Source organism: Actinia tenebrosa, unplaced genomic scaffold, assembly GCF_029948245.1.
Source record: "Actinia tenebrosa isolate PJP-AT-01 unplaced genomic scaffold, QUT_ActTen_1.0 PGA_scaffold10__47_contigs__length_13832649, whole genome shotgun sequence".
Lineage (NCBI taxonomy): Eukaryota > Metazoa > Cnidaria > Anthozoa > Actiniaria > Actiniidae > Actinia > Actinia tenebrosa.
Genome location: NW_028292570.1, coordinates 7,817,269 through 7,829,640, shown reverse-complemented (window position 1 = coordinate 7,829,640; position 12,372 = coordinate 7,817,269). Strand labels below are relative to the sequence as shown.

At 37.4% G+C, this 12,372-nt stretch overlaps 1 protein-coding gene across 1 annotated transcript; it reads left to right on the top strand.

Annotated features, from left to right (window-relative positions):
- The first annotated feature begins 6,608 nt into the window (after nucleotides 1-6,608).
- Nucleotides 6,609-9,440, top strand: LOC148912936 (uncharacterized). The gene has a single exon (XM_089026347.1). The coding sequence runs from the start codon at nucleotides 6,609-6,611 to the stop codon at nucleotides 9,438-9,440; it is 2,832 nt and encodes a 943-aa protein (XP_088882473.1).
- The last annotated feature ends 2,932 nt before the right edge of the window (nucleotides 9,441-12,372 follow it).

Here is a 12,372-nt window from a genome sequence, read left to right as displayed (position 1 = left end):
TACACACACTTACAAACATTTACACACACTTACACACACTTACACATACACTTACACACGCTTACACACACACAAACTTACGCACTCTTACACATACTTATATAAACATTTGCACACTCTTACACACACTTACTCACACTTGCACACTATTATACAAACTTACACACACTTACACACACTTACCCACACTTACACACAAATTATACACATAGCAACACAATTACGCACATTTACACACCATACACACAATCTTACTCACAATCCTACACACATTTACAATCATTTATACATACTTATACACACTTACGCACCATTATACACACTTACAGACACTTAAATACACTTACAAACTTACTTACACACACTTACTACCGTTTACGCACACTTATACACACTTACAGACACTTACAGACACTCACAAAAACTTACACGCACTTACACACACTTACACACACTTACTCACACTTACACACACTTACACACACACATTTACACACACTTACACACACTTACACATATAGCAACATACTTACACATATAGCAACACACTTACACACACATTTACTCTACCACTTACAGACATTAACATTCTTTTTAGACACACTTAGACAATTTTAGACACACTTAAACACCCTTACTTACACTTACACAAACTTACACACACTTACGCACACACTTACACACACTTACACATACTTACACACACTTACACATACTTACACACTCCTAGAAACATACATACACATACACGCATATTAGCATATACTTACAAACATTTACAGACACTTACAAACAGACTTACACATAATTATTGTGATTACGCACACCTACACACAGCTACACACACTTACACAGATATTTGCATACACTTACACTTACTTAAACATGCTTACATAGACTTAAATGCAGTTACACACACTTACACACACTTACACATACTTACACACACTTACACAAACTTACACACACTTAAACACAGTTACAGACACTTACACACACAATTACACACAGTTGCACTCACTTCCACAAACTTACACACGCATAAACAAACTTACACACACTTACTCACACTTGCACACATTTATAAATAGAATTGCACACTCTTACAACCACTTACACACACTTACATACACTTAGTTACACACACTTACACACGCTTACACACAAGCTTACTCACAAACCTTCACACATTTACATTCATTTACACATACTTACACACACTTACACCCACTTACACACTCTTACACACACTTACTCACACTTACACACACAATTACACACACCTACACTTACACACACTTACACACCCTTACACACACTTACACACACTTACACACAATTACACACACTTACATACACTTAGTTACACACACTTACAAACGCTTACACACACACTTATACACATAGCAACACATTTACACACATTTACACAAACATACACACAAGCTTACTCACAAACCTTCACACATTTACATTCATTTACACATACTTACACACACTTACGCTCCATTATACACACTTACAGACACTTAAATACACTTACAAACTCACTTACACACACTTACTAGAGTTTACGCACACTTATACACACTTACACACACTTACAGACACTTACAAAAACTTACACACACTTACACATACACTTACACACCCTTACACACACTTACACACACTTACACACACTTACACACTCTTACACACACTTACACACACTTACACACTCTTACACACTCTTACACACTCTTACACACAGACACACTTACTCACACTTACACACACTTACACTCACTTACAGACACTTACAAACACTTACACACACTTACACACACTTACAAACACTTACACACACTTACACATATAGCAACACACCTACACATATAGCAACACACGTACACACACATTTACTCTACCACTTACACACATTTACATTCTTTTTAGACACACTTACACACCTTTCGACATACTTAAGCACCCTTACACACACCTACACACACTTATACACACTTACACACACTTACACACATTTAAACACACTTATACACACACTTACACACACTTACACACACTTACACACACTTACACAAACTTACACACTCTTACACACTCTTACACACACTTACAGACACACTCACTTACTCACACTTACACAGACTTACACTCACTTACAGACACTTACAAACACTTACACACACTTACACACACATACACACACTTACAAACACTTACACACACTTACACATATAGCAACACACCTACACATATAGCAACACACGTACACACACATTTACTCTACCACTTACACACATTTACATTCTTTTTAGACACACTTACACACCTTTCGACACACTTAAACACCCTTACACACACTTATACACACTTACACACACTTACACACACTTACACACACTTACACACACTTAAACACACTTATACACACACTTACACACACTTACACACACTTACACACACTTACACACACTTTCTTACACACATTTACACACACTTACACACACACTTATACACATAGCAACACATTTACACACATTTACACACACATAGACACAAGCTTACTCTCAAACCTACACACATTTACATTCATTTACACATACACACATTTACGCACCATTATACACACTTACAGACACTTAAATATACTACTACTACTATACCCGCAATTTGACGTACATTTTGGTCCCGCGTTTTCATGCGGTCAGCGGTAAATGGTTGGGTTTGAATTTTTAATTTCTGTATAAATTATCGTAAACGATAATTTATTCATAGTTTTTTTTGCGCGCGCAAAACAATTTATGGTTTTTTTTTTCTTGCAAGAACGATATTTTTCACTCCCTGTTTAACCCTTTATAGACGAGAAAAGTAAGAACACAGGATATGTTTTTTTAAAAAGGTTTAATTACGAAAATAACAGAATACAAGATAATATGAGGGTTACTGAATATGACTTGAGTAACATATAAATGATAAAAATGATGATATGAAGTTTTTTAGGAACGCATCCAACAAAAGTTTCGATGCTCTTTACAAAAATATATACAAAATTTCATATGAGAAAGTTCGAGTGTTCCTGGTATTAAGCAGTAAGGCCGAACCAGATTGAAAAGGAGAAACGGAGTTGTAAACTTGTAAACTTGCTTGAGCTTGCACCAGCTGTCGAATGAAAGAAATCCGCGAAAATTAGGACATGTTTTAACATTTTATAATGTTCTTGTTTTCTGATTTACCTTTTATCCGAAGACAATATCACTAGCAAGCTTCATAGCTTCTAACACCTCCTTCGGTGGTACGGTGTTGAACACACCTATTGCTCCATGTGTGCTTACACTAAGGGAGAGACACACACACACATAAATTTAGCATAATTCTAACGAGAAAGATACGAATATTTCTTAATGCTACCTATATACCTGCAAGTTTTGCATTTCCCTTGCTGGAGTACGTATACTAAGCACTCCTCACACTGAAAATGACCGCACCTTGGTAGGAATGCGGTTGTTTCAGTTTTCGCGCTACAGGTACTACACTCCATCGTGATCTGTGCAGACTTAGAATTACCTATACCTATGCGCTATGTATTATTCAGTTTAATGCCCGTGTGGGCGGGGGAAAATGACATGTTTATTTTGCTAGAGAGGTGGTTTGAGTTCATTTTTTGAAATAAGGCCAATTATTCCAGTCCCTTGATTCTTTTTTTCTCTTTTTTTTCTAAGATAACGTTTCTGCTTTACCAAAGAAATCGCGGTTTTTAGCATTAGGTAAAATTAACGTTAATTTTATTTCTTAATTAAGAAACGTAATTGACAAGTTTAACGAGGCGTTGCTCCTGTCTTATCTGTAACAAATAAAGCATTACTAGTTGTGCGTGGGTCTTGCGTCAGTGCTCAGATATGTCAATGTCTTAAATTGTCAATCCTTATGAGTTAAGATTCAGATACTAGTATTGTACGTTCGTTTTCATGCTTTTACTCCTCTCCCTTTTCCTTCCAAAGGATGTAGTTCAATATTGCAGCGAAGATTTCGCTGTTGGTCGGAATTATGTGGGAAGGATGGTCCTATTATCACCTAGTTGTGATGGAGATTGTATATTGCGCTATTTGACAAGATGAATGCTTTAGCTTCGAGTTATCCATGTTGAACAAAAGGTTTTTTAATTTGTTAGCATTTTATTTAAACCCCCAGTAAAGGTTAAGAAAGAGACCCTGGGAACATTTTGGTCTAAAGGTGTGGCTCTTGTTTTTTTCCCGTATAGTTCATAAAAAGTTCGTCATGCCTTAGCGTCTTGGGAAGACCTAGTGTATTAGTGAAGAAGAATGCATGAACTCTACGATTTTTTACCGTTCTGGAGGAATGCTTTAATTTCTAATTATTTTGAGTTTTCTCTTTTTGTTTACTGAAACAAGCGTCGTTTACTTTTTACTCTTCAACACTGTACATTGTATTAGGTTTTAATAAGAGTGAACGAACCTTTGTAGGTAGCGAATCGGAATGATACTTTTCTCAATGTAATGGTTTTTTCGATTGGTAGTTTTGAAAAGGATATATCAGGTTACTACTAATGAGCTTTAAAGTTGCTGTGTTGATTGTGACATGACTAGATCTTTTCTAATATGACCTTTTGTTCTCGAACTCGAGGGTGTGTCCAATATCGAGGATGATGTTGCACATTGAGTTTTGAGATTCTCGGAAAACAGTATTTCTCATTGGCATGTGTTAGTGAGTACGATTTGTTTTCGCTTTCCTTTTTACTTTTTATTGAGCAAAGGTACGTGTGCGAGAGCTGTGGCAAATCAGGGAGGTGGGCAAACACGCTTCGACGATTCATATGGAATGTCAATAGACTTTATCAAAGTTTTTACCAACTCGAATTGATTAACTTTGTTTAGAGCTAATTTTTATCTTTAGGCAAACTTATCTTTTTATGTCAAAGGTACAAAAAGTGTCCGCTTGCATAGGTGTATAGTTGCCACAGAGGTATGATGAAAAATGAAAAAGTACTGTATTGACGGATTCATACTATATCATATACCAGAGGTATCCTTTATCACATTAAAAAAAGGTTTTTGAGCGAAAAGTTTGGCTAGATGACATCAGATAAATAAATGCAGAGAAACAGCGCCTTTGTCAAGTAAAGGATAGAGAAAGATAATCCCATTGTTTGATTTTTATGCTAATGTACATCATCTGAACTCATGCATTATGCAACGACAACTATAAGAGAAAGCATTCCTGTTCGCCCTGTCGCATTTTTACCTTGTCAGACAAGTTGCTAGTAATAATTCTTCTTGAACGGTTTCCTGATCAAAAAAGAAAACAAGATGGTTTCTTTAGATAAGTATAAGTGCTTTTGCAGTGACGTCGAAGGCCTCGAACTTTTCACAAGTCAAAAGGATATTCAGTACATTAAGTGTAAAGAGTCGAAGTGTGGGTTTTTCACGCAGGCCAGTGACTTTGCCCAATATCTACAAACCATCGAAGAGAAGTTGGATAGGAGATATCGAGAATGTATCCCTTTGTGCAGCCACCGTAAAGCAGCAACCCTTTACGTTTCCAAATGAGAGAAAAACCCAGGGCGCCCTTTTTTCAAGTGTTCAGAAAGGTTGGATGAGAGCTGCGAATATTTTCAGTGGGGGAACGCCCCACCATCAAGAAAAACCATTGAATTCTGGAAGCCTGCCACTGCCGACAAGTCGACCATGACTGACTCACCACCGAAGATCAAAAGAAGAAAAGTCGTAGTCAAAGATGATGACTAAGAGCAACATTCGTTTGAACATTCTTTTTTATCTCTAGCTTTCCTGACTGAACTCTATGAACACTGTTGTTATAAAGACGTGACACGAATATGCTTTTTTTGAAGTTACTTAAGCTGTTGTATTTTTTCAAATAAAAATATTTAACCAAGATTCTCGTTTCTCAACTTTTGATTAAGGGGATTGTTCATTTCAGGACCGAAACTTTTCGATTTTAGGATTTGGTTTTTTCTCGAGGTAAGAAACTGCTCGAAATTGGTATAAAAGAGCATGGTGGAGAGAACCATGAAATTTACCTCCGCGCATTAGGCAATTGGATTATGCTTGCATAGGCGAGAGTCAACATATGTTCTAGTTGCTGACCCAACCCATGCACGCGTTCCGGCCTCGTATGTAAATGATTAGCATGCACCAATGAGACCATTTCTTTCGACAAATGTGTTGATTATTTAGGCATTGGCTTAAGAATACAGAAATCATTATGACTTAGAGGTGTCTTGCCACTGCATGGGCGAGAAACAATGTCAAAGAAAAAGAAGTCAGTGAAGATAATTTCGAGAAAGAGATTAGGAGCGAAAATTCCTAACTATCGCGAAAAAGCAAAGAGACTGTTGAAGAGATCAGGACGAGAATTGAGAAAGAACTTTCCAGATCTCGACAAAGTTCAAAGACTTTAGCAGAAAGCAACGAAACTTTTGCAAAAGGCTATTGCGAAATTCAAAAGTCATGAACCCGAGACCGATCACGAGCTCCCTGGCAATGATAACATTGAACTTGAACCACCACCAAGAGAACCTGACTCTCCACGTTACCCTTATACGTTAGAAACGATTTCTGAACACTATGTTAAGAAATTTCAACAGTTGTGCATATAGAGCGAAGGTGAGTCTTCAGGAAGGAACGAACATACGTATGCGAGATGTCATGGATAGTTTAGAAAACTTATTTTCAGATGTAATAGCTGACGTTTCACGAGAATGTAATTTAGATAACCCTAACAGGGATAAGATGCGTGTTCTTGTAACATCAAATCATTTCAAAAAACCGCTTAGCACACGACTCGTTACTCTGAATGAACAATCGCCGGCATTAATACTCTCGGAGATTTCCAAAGTTCTCCAAAGCGATGAAGAAATTTCACTAGATTCGTCATTTGGCGTTGACGTTGTTGCCGTTAAATCTCCTGTAGGTAGCGGATATTACAAAGTTCTAAATTACTCGCAGCATACCAAAGTAAAACGGTGTATTATTAAGATCAAGAATTTGTCGGATGATCTTTGTTGTGCAAGGGCGTTGGTCACCGGGAGGGAGATTGCTTTGAAGGGCCCAAGAATTGAACAACTTAAGAAAGGTAGACCGGTTCAAAAGAGGCTGGCATTAGAATTGCACAGGAAAGCCGGAGTGAATTTAGGCAAATGCGATTTATCCGACATCGATAAGTTTCAAGACGCTATGCCATTATGCCAGATTATTGTCTACAGCTTTGATTCGAATAATAGCATCATTTATGAAGGTCCGCAAAGAGAGAACAAAGTGATCCTATATCACCACGAGGGGCATTTCGATGTTATCAATCCAAAAATGGTGCCGGCTGTATTCGGAAAGCGTTTTCACTGTAAGAAATGTAAGAAATATTATAACGATTACACAGCCCATCCCTGTAATCATGTGTGTAAGGTGTGTTGCCGTAAGAATTGCATAAAGGAAGGTCAATTTAATGAGTGTCCGGATTGTCATAAGTTTTGTCGATCTGATTCTTGTTTTGCACATCATAAAAAAGACCAAACTAAGAGCGGTAGGAAATACAAATCTAAGTGCGAAAGGACATATCGCTGTACGAGTTGCAGTACGATAGTCGATTCAGTTCGGAAATCGCAGCACGTTTGTGGAGAAAAACGCTGTTGGATCTGCAAAGATGTAGTGGAACCTAATCACCTTTGCTATGTCCAAAGCGAAAAGCCTCATTCGTCGTCTGAAAATCTGATCTTTTTCGACTTTGAAACAGACCAAAGTAGCGGTGAACACGTGCCTAATTATTGCATTGCCCAGGATTTCGACGGTAAGGAAACTATTTTTAAAGGAAGCGACGCATTGGATAAGTTTTGCACTTTTCTTTTTGATGAATCTCATAAGGATTATACGGCAATTGCTCACAATGCCAAAGCGTTCGACAGCTTGTTTCTTATGCAATGGCTGTTCAAAAAACTGCCTACCGCTGATATTCGTGTCATCAGGTGTGGACAAAAAATTATGCAATTACAACTTCGGGACTATCGTATTCGAGTTATTGACTCTTTGAACTTCTTTCAAATGAGACTAGCCGCTTTACCCAAGGCGTTCGGTCTAAGCACTTCCCTCATAAAGGGAACATTTCCCCACCTTTTTAACAGGGAAGAGCATTGGGAGTATGTCGGTCCTTTACCAGATATAGAGTTTTACGATCCTGATAGTATGAATGCGGAGCAAAGAACCGAATTTCTTGCGTGGCATGCATCACTGAGAAGGGAAAACTATGTTTTTGATTTCCAGAACGAAATTCGGAACTACTGTTCGAATGATGTTACGATTTTGAGGGAAAATTGCTTACGCTTTCGTGAGTTATTTATCGAACAAACAAATGTTGATCCACTCCAGTACATTACTATTGCTTCAGCTGTCATGGCTGTGTTTCGAAGCAATTTTTTGACTCCAAATACGATTGCTATCGTACCCAAAGACATGTACCGCGGACTGCAAAAAATTCACTCTCAAAGTAGCATTCAGTGGCTAGAGTTTGTGAGCTACGTAACCAACAAAAATATCCAACATGCTGATAACAAAGGGGAATACAAAATTTACGACCAAGAATTGAATAAAACGTATTTCGTTGACGGATATTGTGCAGACACTCAGGAAATTTTCGAATTTTACGGTTGTATCTGGCACGGGTGCAATAGATGCACCGATGGTGAGTCGCAAAATGTCGTTAGGAACAATGTGAAAAACGGAGAAATTTATCAAGGTACGCTTCAAAGAGAAAAACGGCTTAGAGAGCTTGGATATGATGTGTATTTCATGTGGGAATGTGACTTTAAAGTTCTTAGTCAGACAACGGAATTTAAGACCTTCATCAATTCTCATGAAATACCGGGACCATTAAATCCGAGGGATGCATTTTTCGGAGGTCGAACCAATGCTACTAAACTATTCTACTCGTGCAAACCCGGCGAAAAGATCCATTACTACGATTTTTGCTCGCTTTATCCTTATATAAACAAGGTAAAAACTTATCCGTGTGGCCACCCTAGACTCGTTACAGAAAATTTCGGCGAGTTAAGCCAGTATTTTGGATTGATAAAATGCAAAATATTGCCTCCATCCAACTTATATTTTCCTGTGCTTCCAGTTAAGATAAGAAACAAATTATTGCAATCAAGTCATCACGCAACTGACTTGAAGATATACTCTGAACACTACCTTCCTAATACTAAGGATACTCTTGGTGAACTATTTCCTTATGGCAACGAAAGTGAGGCAGCATGCGAAGAAGAGGGTGAAATTGATTTGATGGCTACATCAGAATCAGAAGAAAGTGATAATGAACTTACCAATGAAGATATAGCTTTCCTTGATGACGATGATGAAGACTTAGAGGAAGGTCCTTCCTTCTACAGAGCACTAGAAAACCAAATATGAACTTTATTGACATCCATTTACTTATTTTAATATTGATTACATATGTAAACTAAGTTGACCTGGAGCAAGGTGTCTCATTCAAAGGTATGGATAGTATCATAATTATCATATATTTTAGTATGGCAAGCATAGTATAGTATAGTTTATCACGGTTTGTAACAATATACTGAAATACATCGTTGGAAGATTCTTTAAAGATAACATTAACAACAAAACTCAAATACACTGATTATGAAATAATCCCATTTTCTTAATCATAGTTACTTGAAGATTTTTAAAGTTAATTACAACAATAAAACACGAATGAATGATAAGGAAATATGAAATTGTCACTGATTCAATGCTCATCAAGGATTCCTCCTATTCCTAACGAGCGCACTGTGGGTATATATAGCGACCTCATCATCGCTGTTATCCTCATTGTCATGATCAGCAATGGGATCAAGCTCTATTTCCTCGATACCTCTATTCCTTCGTCGCTTAATAATTTTTCGGGCAATGATATAGCACAGCATAAGGACTAATATTATGCCTACTGATGGGATTATGATGATTTCATAGCTCAAATCAAGGCCTTTGGTCATTAGGGGTACAATGGTCGAATTCATAGTAGTGGTAGGGGTTATTCTTTCTCCAACGTTGTTCATAGTCACAGTCTTATTAGGAGATGCTGACGGCTTTCCGAGTGAAACTTTCTCAATACTATTAATTGTGACATGATGCACATTTTCACTTGACGCCAAAGACTTTCCTTTGGTTTTTCGAGTAGAAATAGATCCAGCTTTCATGTACACGTGGGTTGTCGGCTGGATAGCTGATGACTTTTGGGAAGTTTCAGTCAAATATTTAGCTTTACATTCGCAGTTGGACAAAATATTGACTCCTGATGTGTGACATATTGACTTCGTACAAGGTATAGGATTATCCCGTACATCAATGAATCTTATCAACGGTAAATCATGCTGTATTCCTGTGACGTTTATCACACGAATGTTGTTCCCTCGAAGAGATAATGACAAGTAACGTTTTGCTTCGATTTCGTAAAACCTTGGAACGAAACCGAGCCCTCTTGACGAACAGTCGATAAGGAGGAATTGTTGTACATATAAGCAAATGGAACTCGCACTCACTGAACAAACCACTAATAACAACGGGACAAATAAACTCACATACAATGCCATGTTGGAATCGGTCGAAATAAGAGCGATTGTTAACTCTAGACATGGATTGTAGATTTCAAACTTACTTGTTTACAGTTGTAACATTAACAACTTCGTTTAGGCACAAATAAAACCAAGTTTCTACTCTCTGGAAAAAAGAAAAAAAACAAGAGCAGCTGAAAACTGTTAGGAAGAATCGAAACAACATAATAATAATAATGACAGTAATGCTGAGTTCCTAGAGAGAGAAAGAGAGAGAGAGAGTGAGTGAGTGAGTGAGTGAGTGATACTTTATTTATACTCGAAAAAAAAATTCTATCAATATAAAAATTGCTTTACAAGAATGTCGAGTTAAATAAGAATACAATTTAGACAGCTAAAAAAGTTTATGAGAGTCCAACAGAAGAAAGCTTTCTTTTAAATTCCCTTATACTTCTAGCTGACTTAATATCTGAAGGCAAAGAGTTCCATGCTTTTGCACCTTCATAGGAGAACGCACGTTTGAGGTACTCAGTGTTTGGTTTCGATAATTTTAAACACTTTTCTCCCTTCCGCAAATTATATTTTGTAGTTTGATACTCAAAGCGGTCTCTTAAACTTTGAGGTGCAAGAGCATTCAAAGTCTTGTACATTATTGTGGCTTTATGTTTCTTCCGCCTGTTTTGAAGATTTTCCCATCCTAGAGACATTAAAATGTCGCGCGACCTAGTTTCATAATTACTCTTAGTTATAATTCGGCCTGCGCGATTTTGCATTTTTTGGAGTCTGTCAGCTGATGTTTTTGGTAAATTATCCCAAACCACATCGCAGTAGTCAAACCAAGGAGTTATCAGCGAATTATATATTGCAATCGCCGTCTCCTGGGGGACGTAATCACGAACCTGTCTAAGGCCAGCCAGGCCTGATGAAACTTTTTTACATATATGATCGACATGGTCAGCCCAGGACAGGTGTTGGTCGATTACAACCCCCAGGGTTTTGGCTGTTTGGACACGTGCGATTTGTTTACCTTCAAGGTAAACATGTGGTTTGGAACTTATTTGACGTAATTTGTCGTCAGACCCAATAAACATATATTCAGTCTTTGTTGAATTAAGGCTTAATCTATTTGCCATCAACCAGTTGGATATGCTAATAATATCAGAATTGATCTGCTCAGATAAAGATTTTACGGAAGTATTACAAGCCGTGAGGCTTGTGTCGTCCGCGTACATTCTTGTACTTGAAAAATGTACACTATTTGGTAAATAATTAATATACAATATGAATAATAATGGACCTAGGATTGACCCTTGGGGAATTCCACAAAGGGTTTGTTTTATAGTAGATAATGTATTATTCACGTTGCATCTCTGTCTTCGCTCAGTTAAATAGGATTTAAACCACTTCAATGAATTTTCTGCAATGCCGTAATTAGCTAATTTATGGAGAAGGATAGAGTGATTAACTGTATCAAACGCTTTCGTAAAATCAAGGAAGGTGATACAGTTAATCTTCCCTTCATCTATATTTGTAAGCCATTCAGTTGTAAGTTCCAGCAGAGCAGTAGTCGTTGAGTGCTGTGGTCTAAAACCTGATTGTTTTTCAGAGAGCAGGTTATTTGAACTAAGATAAGTATATAACTGGTTGAAGACAATTCTTTCGAAAAGTTTAGCAATGGCAGGAAGTACTGAGATAGGGCGATAATTGTTTAAATCATCTCTATCATTTGCTTTATGAATAGGAGTTACCTTGGCGAGTTTAAGGTCATTTGGAAAAATACCACTGTCTAT